This window comes from Macrotis lagotis, chromosome 1 (genome assembly GCF_037893015.1).
Source record: "Macrotis lagotis isolate mMagLag1 chromosome 1, bilby.v1.9.chrom.fasta, whole genome shotgun sequence".
NCBI classification, from domain to species: Eukaryota; Metazoa; Chordata; class Mammalia; order Peramelemorphia; family Peramelidae; genus Macrotis; species Macrotis lagotis.
This window is the reverse complement of record NC_133658.1, coordinates 289,971,520-289,994,579: the sequence shown is the minus strand read 5'-3', so window position 1 is coordinate 289,994,579 and position 23,060 is coordinate 289,971,520. Positions and strand designations below refer to the sequence as shown.

Here is a 23,060-nt window from a genome sequence, read left to right as displayed (position 1 = left end):
GCAGTGAAACTCCTTGGTCCCAGCTTTCAGAACAAAAGCATCCAGTAAATGGAGTGTACCTTCATTCTTTCCCATTTGACTTTAATTTCCAAACCTTACCATGGGACTGAAAAGCCTGTATTCTTCAATTTTTAGTGCTTTCATTCCTGTGGCTAGTGTTTGTTTCTCTTGATAACATTTTTCTTCATGGTCTCCTAAAATTTTTTTGACTATTGTTTCAATTTCTTCTAAATATATATTCATTTGGTATCTGTACTGAACATTTCTGGCATTTTAATTTGTGACAAATCTCTTCCACTTTGACTTCTTTTTTGTAACAGTCTTCATCCCTTTGAGGATTTTTATATACAGAGAAGACTTTAGGAGACATAGATCTGATAACTTTGAGACACTTCACAATTTAGTAGTAGTTGAAGTGATTGCAAGGTCAAGAAAAATCAGTTATAGAGATGGAATTTAATAAGGATAATTGTAAAGCCCTGGTTAAAGTGTTTTTTTAAATATCAGATTAATAAATATAGGCTGGTAGAGATGTACCTTTTTTAACCTAAAAGTTCAGGGGTATTTTGTGTAATGAGAGCTAGCTGAGTCATTGCTGTGACATTGCAATCGGAAAAAGCCAGAGCATAACCTAGCAATAGCACATCTAGGCTTACATCTCAAAGAGATGGAAGTTAAGGACTCATTAATATAAAAGTATGACATCCCTTTTTCTAATGACAAATAACTGTAAACTAAGGATTTTCCCATCAGTTGGGGAATGGCAACAATTTATGGTATAGCAATGAAATGGAATATTATTATTCTGTTGGAAAAGGTGAAATGATTTCAGAGAACTTGGAAAGACTTGTGTGAACTAATCAAGCAGAATCAAGAGAATAATTTACTGACTTTTTTTCTTTTTAGGTTTTTGCAAGGCAATGGGGTTAAGTGGCTTGGCCAAGGCCACACGGCTAGGTAATTATTAAGTATCTGAGGTCAGATTTGAACTCAGGTACTCCTGATTCCAGGGCCGGTGCTCTATCCACTGCGCCACCTAGCTGCCCCTAAGAGAATAATTTATATGATAACAAAAGCATTGTTTAAATCTGAAAACCTTAAGAACTCTGATTGTTGTGGTAACCAGCCATGATTCCAGACAACTGGTAATGAAAAATGTCACCTATCCTCTGACAGATGGGAAATGGTCTAAGTTGCAGAATGAGACATTTTTTTGGCTATTGCCAATGTGGGAATTTATTTCTCTTGAATATGCATATTTGTTTAAATGAATTTGAGTGGAAGTTAGTGAAAGACAATATATATTTTTAGTGAAATTTTTTTTTAAAAGTTATCTTTTGGGGCGACTAGGTGGCGCAGTGGATAGAGCACTGGCCCTGGAGTCAGGAGTACCTGGGTTCAAATCTGGTCTCAGACACTTAATAATTACCTAGCTGTGTGGCCTTGGGCAAGCCACTTATGGCAAAAACCTTAAAAAAAAGTTATCTTTTGTGAAAAGTCTGTAAAAAGATTGGAAGTTTAAAATTCATTCCTGACGACTGTGATGGCTGGAGATACTGAGGATACAGAGAAGTAAGAGGACTTTCCTGAAAGAGTAATAATAATAATGATGATGATGATGATGATACCTAATAATAAATATTTATATAGCACTTATTTTTGTACTAGGTATTTTACAGTTTTATCATTAGATCCTCACAAATGCTATTATTATCCCCTTTTTACAAATTAGGAAGCTGAGGCAAACAGCAATCAAGTAATATTCCCAGGGTCACATAGCTAGTTAAAGTGTATGGTGCTGGATTTTAACTCAGGTTTTCATGAATTTTGGCATAGCTTACTATCTACTGAGCCATATAGTTCTCAATTTAGTTAACTGTAAAGAAGAAAGAGTTGAGAGAGTGAGACATCAACTGAGGGAAAAAAAATCATTTAACTCCTGTGTTGTAAAGAAACATAATGAAGAGAATTCTTGAGGGATAGTGACTGATCTTCAGAGTGTTGAATGATGGAACTGTTCCCCAAATTTGAAGTCAGCAGTTGAAGATGATAGTTGGAGGTGACTCTAGTTATAGTGACTCTAGTTATAATTTTTCTCAATGTGAGGCAGTTGGTATATTTAAATATGTGTGTATTATTTGTTATACTGCTATTAAGTTATATAAATAATAAAAGAAAAAATGCAGTTTTAGGTTACATTAAGAAAGACAATAGCCAGGCTGCTAGGTGGTACAGTGGATAGAGCACCGGCCCTGAAGTCAGGAGGACCTGAGTTCGGGTCTGGCTTCAGACACTTAATAATTACCTAGCCGTGTGACCTTGGGCAAGTCACTTAACCCCACTGCCTTGCAAAAACAAACAAACAAGAAGACAGTATCCAAAAATGAAAGAATTGATCATTTTGGTCGTACTTTGTTCTTAACCATATGTAAGGTATTCAATTTTGGATCCTACAAAATTATTAGTAAATAATGGAAATCCATGATAGATATAATAATCACTTTAATATTACAATGGAAAGTAGGTTGAATAGAATCTTATATTTATTAACTCAAGTGCTTCAGGAAGATGTGTCTGTTACTAATGAAATATTTAACTAATTTAATCTATGATGCAATCCTGATTTCATTTTTAGAGGGATCAGGCTTTAGGTAGGATCAGGATTGGGTAGGTGTGTCAGGGAGGATTGAGGGATAATTGGGAGAGTGAGGGAGAGATAGATCATACTCTGTGAATATCAGGTGAAGGAACTGAGAATATTTGGAGAATAGAAGATATAAAGGTGGGGCATGGAGCTGTCTTTGAGTATTTGAAAGTGAAAGTGTGGGGGGATATTAAATTTGATCTGCTTGTTCCTAGAGAGCAGAAGTAGTAAGATTTGCAGAGGCAAATTTCTTGATGAAATGAATATTTCCTAACTAGCAGAACGTTCTAAAAGTAGAATAGTTTACCTTGGGAGGTAAAGGATTATCTTTCTTTGTTTTTTTTAAAATAATTTTTAAATGATATTTTCTGTTTCTTACATAATCAGAATTATTCCACATTATTCTCTTCCTCTTCCCTCCCAGGAAGCCATCCTATATGAATCGTAATTTTTTTTTTTTTTTTTTTTTTTTTTTTTTAGGATTTTTCAAGGTAAATGGGGTTAAGTGGCTTGCCCAAGGCCACACGGCTAGGTAATTATTAAGTGTCTGAGGCTGGATTAGAACTCAAGTACTCCTGACTCCAGGGCTGGTGCTCTATCCACTGCACCACCCAGTTGCCCCTGAATCATAATGTTTTTTAAGAGACAAAATAATAAACAGCACAACAGATTGGTTCAATGAAAAAGTGTGAAAACATGTACAAAGGAACACCTGTGGACCTCCCTTCTCCACAGAAGGGTAGGTTGGGAGTGTCTTCTCATACCTCACATTTCGAGTCCTGCTTGATATTTATATTTATATTTTGTTGCATTTACTGTTGTTTTTTAGTGTGTCATTCTTTTCATTTTTATTGTTGTAGATACTGTATATATTGTTTTCTTGGCTCTGCTCATTTCACTCTGCATCAATTTATGTAGATCTTTCTATTCTTGTCTATATTCTTCATATACATAATTTCTTATAGCAAAATATTATTTCATTATATTCATTATATTTCATTATATTCATGTACCACAATTTATTTAGCCATTCCCCAGTTGATGAGCATCTATTTTGTTTTCTATTCTTAGCTGTCACAAAAAAAATGCTGCTATGATTATTTTGAATATATAGGAATTTTTTTCTTCCTTGGGATATATCCTTAAGTTTCTGGTTCAAAGGGTATGGCCTTTTTAGTAACTTTATTTGCATAATTACTTTTCAAGATGCTTGTTCCATTCCACAGCTCCACTAGTAATGTTTTAATATAAGCATACTAAAACATTACTAGTGGACCTGTGGAAAGCAAAATACACTGAAAGAAATCAGATATAACAATATCCTGACGTGAGTGTTTCATTGCCACTGGAGCTGAACACTAAAGTATACAACATGACTACACATGAAATAGGCTGAAGATGGGAATATTTTCATTATATTCCAGTTTTTGTCATAATAAAAATGCAAAGTGATCTTTTTTAATATTTATTTTTATTAATGACTTGGATGGAGACATGGAGGGCAGGTTTGCTAAATTGGAAGGACCCCCCCCCCCCCCCCCCCCGGCAAAGCAATGGGGTTAAGTGGCTTGCCCAAGACCACACAGTTAGGTAATTATTAAGTGTCTGAGGCCGGATTTGAACTCATGTACTCCTGACTCCAGGGCCAGTGCTCTGCCAACCTAGCCACCCCAAAGTGATCTTAACAGTGATTATTCTAGTGGTTTGTCAATGGTTGCCTCAGTTTCAAAGTCACACAATAAAATATTATTAACCAATAAGGGAAACTATAAAAAATAAATTCCCTTAAGTCTAGGTCAGATGAAATAAAAGATGAAATTGAGGAATTACTAACATTTGAAAAAGGAAAAGTTGAGGAATCTGAGATTATTAAAAATCTTTACTTAATACAAAACTTCAAAAACTATACCTAGTAACAAATTAGGTGACACATTAGTCTCACATGACTAAAAAGGAGGAGGGCATATTTGGATTGATCTTTCTTTTTTTGTTTCTTTCTCTGTATTTTTTTCAATTGTAAATATAGTGTTTAACATTCATTTTTGGCAAGATATTGACTTATACATTTTTCTTCCCCCTTTCTTCCTCTTCTCTCTCCCCAAAACAGCAAGTAAACTGAAACAGGTTATGCATGTTCAATTGTTACACTTATTCCTCTATATTAGTCTGGTTGTGAAAGAAGAATTAGAATTTTAAAAAAAAAAAAGCATGAGAAAGAGAAAAACAAAAAACATTTTAAAAAGTGAAAGTAGTATGCTTTGGTCTGCATTCACACTCCATAATTCTTTCTCTGGATATGGATAACATTGTCCATCATGAGTCTTTTGGAATTGTCTTTGTCACTATATTGTTGAGAAGAGCCAATTCTATCATAATTGATGTGTGCTGCTGTGTACCATGTTTTCCTGGTTCTGCTTAGTTCACTTAACATCAGTTCATGTAAGTCTTCTCAAGTTTTTCTGAAATTCACCTTCTCATGATCTCTTACCACAAAAAGAACTGTGAGAAATATTTTGTACATGTGATCCTTTCCCCCTTTTCTGTTCTTTCTTTGGGATTCAGACTTAGCAGTGAATTGCTAGATTACAGGGTATGCACAGTTATATAGCCCTTTGGGCATGGTGGCATTCTCCCATATTTGACACAAAATATAAAAACATGCAGATCCTGCACTCATAAGTGTTTGCTGTGATTGTTGCCATGGAAAGAATTAAAGCAAAGTTGGCACTATATAGAGGATTATTCGTAAGAATAGGAGTTAGGCATCACTCTGGCAAAAGCTAATTGAGAGATCTATTGAAGATACATAAAAAGGCAGTGGAACAACACTTTCTCTAGTACATACAGGAGGAAACATGAAAGTCATGTTTGTTACTTCTTTAAAGTGAACAAAAGAAAAATGTGTGAAGCTGAATTTGAAAAACAAAAATACATGAGAAATTAGAGATTGCCTTTATCAGCATTTGAAAGCAAAAATCAGAAAGTTATAGAAATACTAGAAATCAGAATAATGCAAATAATAATTAAATAAACATTTTTACTTGAGAAGCAAAAACAGAAAGCCCCCAAAGGAGGAGGACATGAAAATTTTTATCATCCATATGCTTGTAAGAAGTCTAACATAACAAAGATGCAAGTTGGATCAAACAAAAAACAGAGGGAGCATGCACCTTTAATATAATAAACCATAAAACATTTTCATTAGAAGTAACTGAAGTGCTACTTGGAAAAGTAGCTTCTCTGTAAAACTAAAAAGGGGTGGATCTGAATAAGATCCAGTTATTAACTCAAGTGGTTCCTGGTGGCCCATTAATTACTAGCAAAGTACTTATTAGCTTCCTTTCAATTCAAGACTAATCTCATGTTTTTCTTAACAGAAGGCAGCATATATTACAGAAATATGAGAATAGCAGCGATGTTCCAAATATGGACCAAAGTATATCTTTATTTACTTTTTTACGAAGTATTTACACTCAGCTTGTAACACTAAAAAAAAGTCTGCAGATATTATTAGAAAACTATAGATTGGCTGAAGAGGAAGGAGAAAGTGCCAAAAAATCCCAGGTTATTAATGATTTGGTGATTATTGAATAAGATACTAAATGGCATCTTAACATTTACATCATAGTTATTGATTACTGCTGCCTTTGACTCATTCCATATTCATGGTTTAGTTATGTACTACAAATATATTCAATTGATCCAAGAATTAGTGTATTTGATATCCATTTGGAAAATTATTCTCAATGTAAAAATTGCTACCACCACAATGTCAGGAACAGTTTATATAAAATGAAACAGGATGGTACAGTGAAAAAAGCACTAACTTTGGAATCAAAGGACCTGAATTCATTTCCTACCTGTGGCACTTTAGTACCGATTTTTTTTTTTTTTTGGTTTGTTTATTAGTAACATGAGGTTATTAGACTAGATGGTCTCTGAGGTCTAAATCTGTGATCCCGTGATTTTCCAGGGAGACCATTTAAATCCACTGAGATTCTGCCTAAATTTAAATCCATCATCATCATTTATGAGTAAAACTAAGAGAGATCTCTACAAAATACCATTTTAGTTACCTGATGTACCTGATTGATGTCATGATATACACTACTGAAAAATTAATGAAAATTACTTCATTTCAAAGAAATTTTAAAAACAACATCCAAATATTATTTGGATACAATAAGTGCAAAATTCTTAATGTGCTTCAAGGTAAAATAGACACTAAAAAGCTTTGAGCTTATTTCTGAAGGTCAAATTGATCCATAGATGAAAATGGTTTCATATACAAGCATAAAATTCTCCAGGAAAAAGCTGAGGCCTTTTATGTTGAGATACAGACTTAAACCTTATGTTGAGATACAGACTCAAACCTTGACAGGAAGAAAACATTTGGAGCAATTAACCTCAATAAATTGGCAGTCTTACCATATATTTTAGGCACAATAAAAAAGACTGCAGTAGATCTAGAAGGTGTCTGAGCAAAAATTCATGAAATGTTAATGAAACCCAGGGCACATTACCCTAAGGCTATAAGAGTTCTTCAAAAAGGAGGAAAAAAATTAAAGAATGCTCTCAGAGCATTTAATAAACAGCTTAAAATATTTTTACAGAAATATTTTGGGGACCAACAGATTTTACTTAATAAAACAATAATAAAGACTGAAAATAGTTTTATGCCATTGGGTTTGTGAAGTGGAACAAAAAAAGTGGTTTATCCCTGGTCAGCACTTGTGAAAGGACTGAGATCCAGGAGTAGAGGACATATGAATTCCATAGATAACATCTACATAAAATCAACCAACAATATAGTGGCAAAAATGTATTGAATGAATGTCTAAGTCATGTATATTTACTTATAGAAATGGAAAGATGATCAGAAATGGATCATTGTCTCTAGAAATTATAATAAATTTATCTTTAAAGAATCCAGATTTATTGTCTAATGAAGTAAAGGTTCCAAACAGGTTATAAAAAAGTTAACACCTACTGAATTCCTTGAAAGATACAACTATATACAACATGGAAACAAAGTAAACACCGACGGAGTGCTATCTGTGGGGGGGGGGGGGGGAGCAAGATTGGGAGAAAATTGTAAAACTCAACTAATATCTTTAATAAAAAAAATAAAAAAAGAAAGATACAACCATATTTCTAGAATCATACATAGAAGTTAGTAAGCTAAGACAACAAATTTTTCACCCTACCTTTCCTTCCCATATTCCTCCCCCACCCCCTTCATTATTGAGGCTTATTTTAAAGTCTTAATTCTTTTCTTCTGCTCTTTTCCACCTCTGCCAACATTGAGAAAACAAGAAAAACAAATATAGTATAATATAGTCAAGCAAAACAAATTCCCATATTGGTCATGTACACTTAACAGAAACAGTGATTCTATTCTTTATCTGAAGGTGGTAGTATGTTTGACTAAGTTTCAGTGGAATTGTGGTTGGTCATTTTGTCAGTTGTGTGGAGGATAGATTGAAGTGGAAATCAATTAGAAGGCTACTGTAATATTCCTGGTGAGGGGTGATGAGGGCCTGAACTAGGGCAAGAATGAATAAATAGAGGGAATATGATAGATTCAAGAAATGTGGAACTAGAAACAGGAAGCATTGTCAATCAATTGAATAAATGTGGGAAGGGGCAGAGAGGAAGTGAAAGAATGAAAGAATTGTAATAGTGGTTTCCTCAACAGAAACAAGAAAGTCTGGGAAAGGAGTGGTTCTGGGGGTGAGATAATATATTCTATTTTGAACATGATGAGTTTGAGATGTTAATGGAATATCCAGTTTGAAATGTCCCATAGACCAAGGATGGCGAAATATTTTTTTTTTCTGCAAAAGGCCAAAATTTAAAAATTGGCCTATATATATTTGGTCAAACATTTAATTAATTCACCCACCCCTAAAACCTTCTAAATTTATTGAATTTCAAGTCCCACCAGAATTGTCTTGGCTGCACCAAACCACATGATTTCATGGACTTTAATGTAACCTTGGCTGAACTTTCCCTGCACCTGCCAAAGATGGCTGAAGGTGCACAACTGGAACTCTGAGAAGAGACTAGGAGTAAAAATGTTGGAGTCATCTTCAGAGATGATAATTGAAATTCTTGGAAGTTGATGAGGTCATCAAAGGAGAGTAGAGAGAAAAGAGAAGAGTACTAAAACAATCTTGGGATGCTCACCCTCAGTGAAGGTGTGTGAAGTAGATGAACAGCCAGCAATGGAGATAGAGTCCTCCAACCAAAAGGAGAATGAAGAGAGAGCAATGTCAGCTTAGAGATAAAAGAGTATTTGGGAAGAGAGGATAGTAGCCGTTACTATCAGATGTTGCATACAGGACAAGAAGTATGAGAATGTAAAAAAGGTTTTCAGTTTTAGTCACTAGAATTTGACAGTTCAGACTTCCAGAAACTGAACTTCAGAGAGGAGACCATGCCTCTTGTGTAGCGCGATACACATCTAGGTATTGCCAATAGTCCATTGCCATATGTCCTGGGTCCCATTTCAGAGACTGCATAAGTCTTCAATAAGTTAGGGATGCGATGACCTCTGTGCTGATCTCACAGATTGTGATTCTGATTGTTTAGAATTATTTAGTTTGGTATAAATGAATAGTATAAGTGAGTATGTTTCTTCTTAACCTAATCTCAAGGTCAAATAATCTCATTCTTCCAAGTTTTCCCTGAAAGCCTGTTTTCTACTTTTCAATAATTTTAATTCCTTTATTCTGGACTCTTGAGTTGTCCACATAGTATTTAAAGTGTGACTTCCTACTTAGAAACAATGGAACACTCGGTAACCCAGACTAATAACTCTGAAAAGCTAAATTATCTAAGAGCATTCTATTTGATAAGAACTGGAGGAAAATGAAAGTGGTCTGGTAGAAACTCTGTATTGGCAGTCTATCACCATTCTACCAGATAGGTAGCATACTCATCAGCAACCTTCTAGAATTGTAGTTGATCATTGCATTGATCAAAGTTTTTGAGTCTTTCAAAATTGTTTCTCTTTAGAGTTTTATTGTTAGAGTGTTCTCTGTTTCTACTTACTTCATACTATGCCAGGGGATGGATTATTAAACATCAAGGGATACTGGTTATTACAAAAGATAGATTGATTTTATTATATGACATTGAAAAGCTCTTGTATGAAAAATGTTCATAGCAGCTGTTCCAATTCTCTCTGGAAATTGAGGGGATGAGGATGTCCATCAACTAAGGAATGATTGAACATTATGTATGTGATTGGAACACTTACTCTATAAGAAATCATGAGGAATGGAATTTCAGAAAAACCTGGAAAGACTTGCATGAATTGATGCTGAGTGAGATGAGCAGAGCTAGAAGAGCATTATACACACTAACAACAACATGGGGTGATGATCAACCATGAGGGACTTACTCATTCCATCAGTGCAATAATCAGGGACAATTTTAAAGGATTTGCTATGGAGAATACCATCTGTATCCAGAGAAGAAACTGTGGAGTAATACAACTAGGAGAGAAAGGAAATGCTCCACTGGGAGAAAAATCTTTGTATCAAATATTTAAATATTTGACCTTATGATACCATTATTTTTGAGAGATATCTGATATTCAAGATACAGATAGAGATATACATGTTATATAACTATTTAACAAGAAAAATTAAGACTAAAAATTGTCACCAATATGTAAATGGTCAATGAATATAAACAAACTGTTCTTAAAATGTTTGTTAACTATTTAACAACTATATGAAAGAATTCTCCAAAGAGGCAGTATGGAGATAAAGTATTGAACATAGAATAGGAAGACCTGAATTCACAGTCCACCGCATGGGGTGGCTAGGTGGCCCGGTGGATAGGGAACTGGCCCTGGAGTCAGTAGTACCTGAGTTCAAATTCAGCCTCAGACACTTAATAATTACGTAGCTGTGTGGCCTTGGGCAAGCCACTTAACCCCATTGCCTTGCAAAAATACCTTTAAAAAAAGCCATCAAGATCCACCCCAGACAATTTGTTGCTTGGACAAGTCACCTGTAATTTGTTGCTTGGACAAGTCACTTACTGTCTCTGTGCCTCATTTTCCTCATTTGAAAAATGAGAGGTTGGACTTGATGGCTTCTAAGGTCTCTTCCAGCTCCAAATCCATGATTTTATAATTCTATGAAACCATTAATAATAATAAGAAAAATATAAATTAAAACAACCCTGAGCTTTTACCATACATGCATTGTCAAAAATAACAAAAGATGGATAATCTTTGTTGTGGAGTCATAGAAATACAAACAATGCTAACATTGTTGGTGAAACAATTCATACAACTATATTGAAAACAACTTAATTGTTCAAGGAAAGTGATTGTAGTGTCCATTAGCTTTGAATGAAAGACCCAATGCTAGGTAGATCTACTCCAAAAAATAAGTGGCAAAAGGGAAGACCATATATACATCAAAGCTTTTAAAACAAACCACTCTGATGACATTTTGAATTGCTAAACAAATTGTGTACATGAAGATTATATATTCTTTACTATAATAAACTGTGAAACTAATGAATATAGTAAACATAGGAGACATAAATTAATGCAAAGTGGAGTAAGCAGAACCAGAAAAGCAACATATGTGTGTGTTTCACTATATATATAAATATATACTCTAAATGAAAAGAACAAAGCAATTGAAACTGAATACTATGAAATCATAATGACTAAATTAGGTTCTCAAAAAGAGATGAAAGAAGACATCTCTGCCTACTTCCTTTGCAGAAATGTGGGGAGGTGGGGGATAGGTTGAATTACGCAGGTGAAATTCAGGAAAGAAAAATCAGATTTTAAAATATGTTGGTTATGGGGGCAGCTAGGTGGCACAGTGGATAGACCCTAGAGTCAGTGAACCCGAGCTCCAATCCGACCTCAGACACTTAATAATTGCCTAGCTGTGTGATCTTGGACAGGTCATTTATCCCATTGCCTTAAATAAATTTTAAAAAAGTATTGGTTTGTTTTGTGGAACTTTTTCTTTCTTTTTTTTTAAATTATTTATTATTAGGAATGGCTCCCTGAGAAGGAAGTTAGAATTATATAGTCAAAAATGTCGGTGATGTAAAAAGAAAAGATATAAATAAAATTTATTTTAAAATGTCAAACTTCAGTGGGCGGCTAGGTGGTACAGTGGATAAAGCACCGGCCCTGGAGTCAGGAGTACCTGGGTTCAAATCCAGTCTCAGACACTTAATAATTACCTAGCTGTGTGGCCTTGGGCAAGCCACTTAACCCCATTTGCCTTGCAAAACACCTAAAAACAAAACAAAACAAAAAAAATAGAAATGTTAAACTTCACACAATATGGTATCAATATTGTGTTAATGTGTAAAAACAAAAAAGACTAATAAAATTTGATTTTTTTAAGAAAATATGGTTTATAAACCATACACAATATAGTATCAATAATTGTTGTTTGTCCTTTGTTCTCAAAGAGGGCCGTGACATCAGGGAAGTGATTCCATGATATGCAAATGAACTGAATTTAATAAAGGGAAGCTGTGCAAAGTCACCAGTCTCCCTTTTTCCTCCAGAGCCATCTGGGTCCAGTAGCCAGATACTGATCAGGATGACTGGTTAGTCCTGTCACTATTGTCTGACTTTATTTGGAAGAAGTTCTTGGGTGTGTCTTCATATTTAAGTAGAGATTAGTGGTAGCTGTTACTGTTATCTTCAGTTCATCAGTGATTTGTAGATGACCTGCAAAGGATCAAAATAACTGGACCTGGGATGCAATGTCTTGGTTGATTTGGAGAGTTTGAATATTTCTTGGAAGTATCCAGAATGGTTTTTCAGACTAATTAATTGGACTGATTAATCAGGCTAATGTATTTAATTAAGCATCTGTTATTATGTGCCAGGTTAGGTGCTAAGTGTTAGAGAATATAAAAAGGAAAGCAGTTGATAGTTTTATGATTTAACCAGAAAAGATTAAGCACAAAGATATATAAGTATTCTTCTGAATACTAGAATATTGACTGTGACTTTAAATATTAAATGCCAAGGACTGTATATGAGTAATTTAAGAAATGATAGCTAGTATAAATTTAAGGTTTACAGAGCACTTTGCATATTTTGTCATTTGATTCTCACAACAACCTGAAAGGGAGGTTATATTATTATCCTCATTTTATACATGAGGAAACAAAGCCTGAGAGGTGAAGTGATTGCCCAGAGTCATACAGCCAATAAGTATCTGAGGCACAATTCAAATTCATTACTTTACCTAGGTCGCCAGGGTGTCAAATATAAGGCCCATGGGCCAGTGCAACTGGCACCACCACTTCAGTGTCCCAAACCAGATTCAAATACAATTGGGAAATATTTAACAAAACAAATAAACAGAGCAACATAGATGACATTAACGTGGTTTTCTTAGTCAACAAAAACAATTTACAGGGGTCTTTATGTACGGTTCATTGGCCCCCATTTCCATTTGAGTTTGACCCCTTTGTACTACCCTATGTATCTGTCCATATCTGCAGTATATGAACATAGTATGTGCCAACAAAGAATTTAGATCCATTTTTGATAAGCTTCAAATATATGGATTAATATTGAAATAAATACCCATTAATGAGCACCTATCAGCATTAGCCCATGATTTGAGATATAGCACTTTAAATCTAAAATGGTATGTAATAATAGGTTATTTGATATACACTAGTGTTACCCCTCCAAACCATATTCAGTCCAATCTTGAATTCTTGTGTGCTTTCTTTGGCAGGCATAACTAAAGATCTTGTTACTTAAATGCATGATGCCCTAAAGATTTATCCAAGTTTGAATCATTACAAGATAGACTGAAAAATGCATTAAGCAGCAAGCAAGTAAAGCTTTGCTTCATGAGATTAGTGCTGCTGTCAGTGTTCTCTGACCCCAGGTTTCCTTTGCAACAGATGAGGCTTCCTTCTTCCCCCAACCCTGGTATCTAACTAAAGCAATTAAAACTGGAGTCCAACAAAAAAGAAGGATGTGATGGGCCTCCAGCTGTGATATATAGTGAATGACATATAGAAAGAAAAATACATTAAGAGAAAAGGAAATTTGGAGCCTCTCAGGAATTTTTACTCTTTGTCATTTCAAATGAATTTTGAATCCATAATATTGTTGCTGCTGTTCAGCATTATGTTTTAGTAATCAGAAGACATAATAATAATTCCCCAGGAGGTAAAATGAAGATGTGGCTTTGCTATTGTGACATGGTCATTATACCTGGGATCATTAGGCTTGGGCTTAAATCTTGACTCCAACACTTAGTAACTTAGTAATTATATGATCTCAAGCAAACTATTTATTTATTCTCTCTGAACCTCAATTTCAGGCTAATTAATGAGATTAATAAATAAATCTCAAGGCTAGTACATCTTCAAAATGGGGATATATTGCTACATCACTCAGCAGGTAAACTTGTGTGTGTGTAAAATTATTTTTAAATTTTATTGTACAGAATAGAAATTACATTATTATTTGATGTGGTGAGGGCAGATTTTCACCCATTTAACTACAGAGAAATCCCAAATGTAATAAAGTACTCAAAAGTGTGACATCATATGATGTGCTTCTCATTTCCACTTCCCACATGCCTTACTAATGTTCTGAATAGTGTATAACTCTATCCTAGGTCTGAGAAGAATGAAATAATTTAGAACTTAGATATAAAAGCATTGTGCTTTTAATAGAATAAATATACTGTTTATTCATCCCTTTGATAGTTATTGAATTTGCCTGCCTTGATGGCTGTAGGAGAAGTAATTTCAATGGAATTTCTGCATTATTCACTAGCATTCTTGAGACATAGGATGTGCTCTGGCATAAGACTCAGAGTGGAATTCTTCCTTAGGCAGCAGCGTTCCCAAGCTGGGGATTTGGAGAAATCTCAGGATGACATGAAGACAACTGAAGAGTGGGGTGTTTCAGATTTATTGAAAAAGCAGACACTCCACAGTGTGGATCAATGCATTCATGTGAATGCTATGATCAGTATTTTTAAATTGACTTTGCTGGCTTTCATTTTTAAGTTAACAGATTGCTGTTTTAGCTCTAAGTTTTCAGTTTAAAAGAAAAATGCTCCAACATAAGGCAGAAACCTGTTCCACCATATATTTCATGAGTCAAATGAGAGGGATTGTGAATTAGTGGAAGAGTTTTGAATTTGAAATCAGAATACTGAGTTAAAATCCTGACTAAGGTAGTACGTTACCTGTGTGTCATTTTGCACAACCCCCCCCCCCCCCGTTTCTTTATAAAATGAAGGATTTGGATTAGATGATATATTAGTGTTTCTCATTGAGTCTTTCAAAATATTTCTCACGAGAGCATGCATTCCACTTGTCAAGTTTTAGAGCAAGAATATGATATGATTTTTGAAAATTGTTTGGTTTTGGAGAGTTGTTCTTTCAAGCTATTAAGACAATTTTTATTGTTTTATTTTGCCCCAGAAATTTGTCACTAATTACATCTGAACATGGGGAGAAAAATACCACCCTGGGCAGCGAATTTTGAGAAGTTGGAAGACAGCTGGAAAACTCAGAAAAGTCTGGTGGTTTTCTGACTTTGTGTTTGGCAGGGTAATGAAGGGGTTAAGCATCCAGCCCGCGGAGCTTCTGTGGGCGGTCCTGGGCAGCCTGATGTCATGAAGTCAGACAGCCCCCGCCTGAAGGGGGCCCTTTGTTGGCAGCTGAGCCAGGCTCTTCTTTCTGACTCTGCCGAGTGCTCGCGGCTTGAGAATGAGGGGCGGGTGGCACTTCAGGAGCTGCTCTAAGCAGTAACTGCTATCAACTTTGGTGGGGGGGGGGGGGTTTCTCCCGCCAAAAGTGAGACCCCAAAGGAAGAAGAAGCTGCTCCACCTAAGTTACAGCAGCATGGGCCCAGGGGTGGAGCCCCGTGCCTGGGCACTTTAATGAGCCAAAGAGCACCAGATTGTTTAGCCTTCTTTTTTTATGTGAGAGCCTGGTCCAAGAAAAAGGACAGGGAGGGGGGGAGGGAAGACAAAACTACATATCGAGGACGCTCTCTAACAAATGAAAATGTTGGAGATTTGTTTGAAGTTGGTGGGTTGCAAGTCAAAGAAAGGACTTTCCTCTTCCTCCAGCTGTTATTTGGAAGGTAAGTTCAAGGCTCTAACAGCTTTTAATTGAATTCAGAAGATGGGCTTGGATTTTGAAGGCCTAGGGGGCTGGATTCCTGAAGTCTGGAATCCCGTTTGTTAGGCCTCTCCCTGGCCAGCCCCATGGCCTTGCTTTGTGAGAAGAGTAGCCTCTTTGCGTGGATGTAGCCTCCTGGGATATGTGAATTAAGAAAACTTTAGTTCTTGCAATCAATTCAGTTTAGGTTAGAATTGTAATTTGTGATGGCATAGCTGTTTCCCAAGTTTCTGGCAGTAGTTTTTAAATAAGGAAGTTTTGATAAAGTATACGTGATGTTCTTTTTTTCAAAAGCCAAACTTCTTGAGTGATTTTTCACAGTTAATAAAGAATTGCAAGTTAAAAGTGTGAATCCATGTTTGTGAAAACATGTGATTTGCATTAAGTGTCGTCTACAAGGAGGACATGGCTATACCATTTATGGTTGCAGAATTTCAAGTGTTCTTTCTGATCATCCAAGAGTAGATGGGGGGAAAATCTCATCCCAGTGTTATCTACAGGCTTTGAATTTCGCTGGAGAAATAACTTTCTTATGCCAGGGAAGGAGGTTAAATGTTCAAGAAAGGAATTCTATATGAGACAAAATACTTGGGAAAAGTATATGTTCTCATTTCTTTCAACAACAAGGCCTAGTGCTAGGAGCATTTCACTATTGTCTTTCTCCCATCTTTCTTTTCTCTTCCTAACTCTTTTTCCCTTCCCCCACCTCTTTTAACTTTAAAAAGTTATAAGATTTGAAAAAAGCAAATTGATTACTGTTAAAGTAGGGACTGGTGGTTCTTAACATCTCTGTGAAAATTGATGGCCATATTATGATTATTAGTAATCATCTCATTATCCCAGGATTTTGGATATAACAATACAGTATTGTTCAGAAGTCAGGAGTATGGATGAGAGGGGTTACTTCTGGCTCTCAGACATAATCTTAGGATTTTAATCTTTTGAGTAATTATCTCTTTGGAACTGAAATTTTTCATCTTTGTAGTCCCAAAGCAGATAAATGGTTATTGGTTAAAACAGAATTAAGTAGTAAAGAGTAGCTTTTAGTAAAAATGGAATTTTGTTAGAACTTATGAAATTTTTTAAGTTTTTAGATGTATTTCCATTAATTTTCTGATGGAATTTAAGACCTCATTTACTTGCCAGTTTCAGTTTCTTTTCTTTTCTCTCCAAATCTTTGCTTTTCTAGAAGGGCCCTATGAAGTGTAGATATGCTGGTCCAGATTCTAAATTCCAGTGAGATAGATGTTGATTAATGTGATAATTTATTGGGTCTAAAAGTTTGTTCTGAGTGATTATAGTTGTTCCCACTATTGAAGTTTGATAAAGCTTAGAGTTAAAATAACATTTGTATTCCAAGTAACAGAAAACTTTTTTAACCTCTTCTCATTTCTTCAATAACTTTTAGAGACTGTTCTTTCCTCATTTTTTTTGTTTTACAAATGAACTAAAGTTTCAGTTTTGTACTATATATATATATATTATATATATATATATATCAGTGGAAATTGGAATAAAACTGAAGTCTTCTGATACTCATTTTTTCTACAACTTGAAAATTTCTTTGGATAAATTGAATAACCTTGTCCAGATTTCCTGATTTGGAAATTTTAGTATCTTTGAAATTCTCATTCTAGAAATTTTGGAATTTTGAAATATCTTATTGGTATTTAAAAAGCCTCATAATTAGAAAAAAATGATCAAACACCCTCAAAAAGAAACTTTTCATGTTATTACCTAAGTAAACATTAAGTTTACTTCATCTACAAGGGAAACTCAGGGATCTAACAATTCATTCCTAGGGCATCTTTAATTTTAGTGATGTGTTTAGATAGAAATGAAAATGGAACTAGTGTTTTTGTGGTTTTGAGATTGTAAATCTCAGTGATTGAAGAAAAGTTAAGGTCATTAGTTGCTTGGGAAAAATGGTTGCCAACAGTTGGGTAAATAATCTTACCTTTGCATTTTCACTAATGTTTCCAGTTGATCATACAATTGTTCTTAACAGTTGAATGTTTTTTCATATTTGTTGAAACAATGAACAAGTATTGGTTGAGCATTTTCTTCTGTTCTGGACCCAGAAGTGTTGCTGAGTTTATTGATCGGTAGTTGAGTACAGTCATATCTTTAGTTTTCTCTACAACAGTAAAGCAACTTGGTTTGTTTATATACAATTCCATCTGTCTAAACAAAGAATATTTCACCTTAAAATAAAAATGTTCTTTTGAATCAAATATGAACAACAATAATAATAATAATTAATTATTATTATTATTAATAATCTCTTTTCTCTAGAAAAATGTATCAGTGGTACCCTTAAAATACCCACAACTGATGCCAGAAATAAGAGAATTCCAACAGGAATAGAGGAGGGAGGAAAAGGAATACAATGCCAGTAAAAATTGTATATCTTTAACAGTTGATTTATGATACCCAAATTAATGACATCCAAGTCTTAGTTTTGTCTTTGTGATATTTAAGTCATGAAATCTATGACCCATTCAGGTTTCCAGTGATATTTTGAAATTGTTTCTTTTTACATTTTGAATTAATTTAACCACTTAAATTTGTTGTACATAAACTTGAGTGACTATTACAATGCATTTATATTATGTAAATTAGTAATCAGTAGCAATTCAATGGAACTCTGAGAACATTACAAACACTTTTACATAGAACCACTGTAAACCCATCTTTTTATAAATAATTGCTCATTCTTAATGGTAGCAGCAACACAATCACATTTCTTAGAATAATACAATAATTTATTCAGTTCTTACTATGAGCCAAACACTTGCTCAGTATCTCTTTAAAGGAAAGTTTCCATGAAATATCAGAGAAAATTGGGAAATTACTTAATTTTGCTAATGAGAAAGTCAGTTCGATCTGTCAGTCAGTCAGCAAACGTATATTAAGTCCTTACTATTTTCGAGATATTCATTACATCATCAAAAAGATTCAGGGTCATAGAGTATTAAAGCTGTAATGGGTCTTAGAAGTGTAGAAAAAATTTAGTCTAATCCAGTCATTTTTCAGATGAGGAAATACTCCTCAAAAGGTAAAATACTCACTCAGGGTCTCTTAATTAGTTTGTGACAAAATGGGGACCCAAACCTAGACTTTCTTATGTTGGTCGGTATTCCTTCCACTACCTCCCACTGGAACACTATTGGGTGACTGCCCCCCAGAGTACCACCAATTCCATCGGAGTGTAGAATGGAGCGGAAAGTGCTGGAATGGAAGTTCCATGAACTCTTTTCTTCCAGCTTGCATTTACTAGCCGGTTATCTTGGGCAAATCACTTTCCCCCTTTGGGTCTCAGTTTCCTCATCTGTCAGATCTTGATTTTGTCTGTTCTGCTTCCCTAATTAGACAGTGAAGATATTAGATATTTTGTAAAAATGCTTTTTAACATGAGGCCATATAAGCCATAAGATCTTTTATATAGAATTGTGGCTCCTTTGATCTTTAAATATGTATTTTTTTAAAGTTTTTGTTTAGTATTTAGCTTGTTGACATTAAGGTTTTCACTTTTTTACTTTTTTTATTGAGTTACTCAGAATTGAATTAATTGTCCATTTGTTATTATATAGAAATCATTAATTTTCAAATTAGTTTTGATGCATATATCAATACTTCCTGTCCTTGGTTATAAGTTGGAAAGTTTTCTACCTCTTTCCTAACCCTCACTTTTTCTCATGGTAAATATTTTACTTGAGGATGAGAAAAAAAATCACATTAGTTTATATTTCACATTTTACATACTCCCTTCCCCCTTCCCATAACACCTCCACCATCTCCAAACATTTGAAACAGTAGCTCAAATGCATTTCATTCTTTTTTTTTTTTTTTGCAAGGCAAATGGGGTTAAGTGGCTTGCCCAAGGCCACACAGCTAGGTAATTATTAAGTGCCTGAGACCGGATTTGAACCCAGGTACTCCTGACTCCAAGGCCGGTGCTTTATCCACTATGCCACCTAGCCGCCCCTGCATTGCATTCTTAATGTGAAATTAAGAACTGCAATTTGGAAAATGCAGTCCTTAGACTAGGAATAGGAAAAAAATAAACCACTACAAATATTGATGTCCAAATGCTCTATTTAAGTGTCATACTGTATGAAATTTGATGCTATCCCCATTTCCCATCCCCAGGTTAAAGTATACCAGCAGTTTCTTAGTTTAGTTGTATTAAGTTGAGTGTCCTTGAATAACTAAATTGTACTTTTAGTCATAGGGCCTTACGAATAACAGACTTAGGAATTAAAGTCCTACTTTTTTAGTAGTGGAGAAGAAGTGAGTCTTTTCTGAGTCATCACTGTTACTCAAATTGACTTTTAAATTCTACTTTCTCAGCTCAAAAAGTAAGACATATTTGTTGTTCCGTATGTAAAAGAGAGTGTCCTTCTTCCCTCCTATTGACATTGACCTCTGGTCTGGTTCTTTGCCTTGTAATATGTTTGTAGTTGGTGTTTATGTTCAGGCTTTGTGATGGTCTGCTCTTTAAATGAAGCCAGTAAAACCAGGGTAGCTGCCTGTTGGCCTTTCCTTTTAGGATTGTGATAGAGGAAGATTGTGTGGTTTCAATAAAAGTGCATATCTTAGTCCGAAACTCAGAAGAAGGTTAACCAGCACTACTTTTTTGCTTCTGTAAAATCAGAAAATATGGATTTTCCTTTCCCTTTTTTCATTGTATTGCATTTTCACTTACTCTATTATTTTAAAGGTCTTTATAGTAACTTGCCCTCACCAATACTAAGGCCAGAACCAAGGAATCAAAACTATATTTATTGAGCATTATGGCATTTTGCAATTGTATTACGAAGTGCATTTTTTTTTAGGTTTTTGCAAGGCAATGGGGTTAAGTGGCTTGCCCAAGGCCACACAGCTAGGTAATTATTAAGTGTCTGAGGTTGAATTTGAACTCAGGTACTCCTGACTCCAGGACTGGTGCTCTATCCACTGAGCCACCTAGCAGCCCCACAAAGTGGATTTTTAGAGAATTTTGCCTAATGTTTAGAGAACTGGCTTTTGAATCCAGAAGACCTGGGTTCAAGTTCTGCCTCTAACAGACTATTTGACCCTGAGCAAGTTACTGTCTGAGGTAACTTCCTAAGACTATTAGCTGAAAACCTGTTACTAATTGCATTTGTAGAGGAAATTACTTATCTGAGTGTGTGTATGTGTTTGTGTTTGTGTGGGGGGTATAATGTGTTATCCTCACATCAATGAAATTGTAGTTGCAGATTTTTAAAAACACAAAACCATGAATTGACAGGTTGTCATTATTGTTCATTTTGTGTTTGATTCTATGTGACTCCATGACCCATACTGTCCATTGGGTTTTCTTCATAAGGATACTGGAGTGGTTTGCCATTTCTTTCTCTAGTGAATTAAGGCAGCTAGAGTTAGGTGACTTGCCCAGGGTCATACAGCTAGTAAATGTCTGAGGCCAGATTTGAACTTGACTTTTCCTGAGTCTAGAACTAGTAGTCTGTCCATTGAGTCACTTGGCTGCCTGATTTGACAAGTTAAAGAGGCTGAAATACTTTCTGTTATGTTGAATTAGGCAAATGAGTCTAATTAAGTATTATTAGGTAGTAATATACTATGTAGAAATTTGGAACCAAGGTAGTTACTAACCTGATATGTTATCCCGGTATAACTAGCCCCAAATGACTACAATCCACATTGAAAGAACAGGAAATGTGTAATGAATGCTTTCAAACTATCATATGGTTAACATAAGGGAGAAGGAGTGGTTTATAGCAGAATGAAAATATTTTCATATATTTCAGGAAATTAACAGGCAGAATCATGAACTGATGGCTATTTCCACTTGACTCCAATTCAGGCACTAGGTCACCCCAACAATACAGTCATGTCCTTTCTCACATGCTGCCTTAGGTACTCCATAGAGCAACTGAAGATCATGACTGGAAAAGATGAATCCTAAAGGTCTAATCCAACTTCCTCACATTGCAGATGAAGAACTGCGCCTGGGAGAGGTTGCATGACTTGCCTTAGGGTTGCACAGTTAGCAGGTGGCAGAGCCAGGATTTCAACCACTGCCCTTTGTCTTTACTGCTTTTCCCAATACTTCATACATAAAGTACTTAACTTAAAGGAAGGCATATTAGAATGTCCTAATGGTTTGGGAAAATATGGTTAGTTTTAGTTTTTTGGTTAAGTTTTGGGAATTTTTTTGAAACAAATGAAAATTTACTTTTCCTTTACAAGTCTAATTTTTAAGTGTTTTTTTCTTTATCAATGATAACTTCTGAGTTCCCTTCACAGAGTAGATGTTCAGTAGATGTTTGGTGACATGCAATTTTGTCTTTTTGATTCTAACTCCTAGTAATTATTGCCTGTTTTTCTAGTGAGTTCTATGTTGTTGAGGGAAGGAGGTAGCTTTGGCTAGTTTTAGAAAAGATTTTAAAATATTATTTTATAATAGTATGACACTTGCTTTGTTTATATGATCTTAACAATAGAAGTAGGCAAGAATTATTATTCCTATTTAGCAAATGAGGAAACTTTAAGTCCCTAGAGTGACTCACCTAAAATCTTAAAGCTAATACATGGTAGAATAGAGACTAGAACTCGGATCTGATGACTTGGCTTGATACTCTTTCTACTACATGATATTATTGCCTTATACTATACTAATTGCTCCTGAATAAACACAGTAACATGATCAACTGGGTCACTAATGATACAAATTTATTCTAGTTCCATAGGGCTGGAGTGATATGTAAGCAAAAAAAAAATTGACTTAATAAAGTAAACAAAATTCCTGGATTAACAATTAACCTACTTAAGAGGGGGGGGGATTTAAAGGTTTTTTTTTTTTAGCAAGTTTCAGGTTGCATACCAACAAGGAAGGGATCAATTTGAATAATTAATTCTTTTATATTGAAGCAGATTTGATAAAACTCCTGCCTCATAAAGCTTTTTTCAATCAGTTGTAATTATTGTAATTCTACACCTTTAAATGCTCCATAGATTTTCAATCAGTTTGACTTTTATTTTCTCTTAATCTCTCTTTCTCACCCAAAAAAGTTCTAGATTAGATAGATATTATTGGCCTAAATACTTCTGAATATTCTAGGTTGCTAAGTGTTATGAAGATATTATCTGCTCATTTGAAACTGATCTTATAATCCTTATCCCTAAGGGAAAAAAGATGAAATTTGTGTTTCAAACTCAAGTTCCATTTTCTCCAAGTAGTCTTCCCCGATTC

At 34.8% G+C, this 23,060-nt stretch overlaps 1 protein-coding gene across 2 annotated transcripts in view; it reads left to right on the top strand.

The window, feature by feature from the left end:
* The window catches only part of ABL1 (ABL proto-oncogene 1, non-receptor tyrosine kinase), a 186,473-nt gene that overhangs the window by 112,486 nt on the left and 50,927 nt on the right, over nucleotides 1-23,060 (top strand). The window contains exon 1 of one of the 2 annotated variants that reach the window (XM_074210909.1): nucleotides 15,134-15,782. The exons of the other annotated variant lie outside the window; for it this stretch is intronic. Coding sequence (XP_074067010.1) covers nucleotides 15,698-15,782 — 85 coding nt within the window. The 5' untranslated portion in view covers nucleotides 15,134-15,697. Of the gene's footprint in view, nucleotides 1-15,133; nucleotides 15,783-23,060 lie in introns of those variants that run through there. 2 annotated transcript variants of the gene reach the window in all.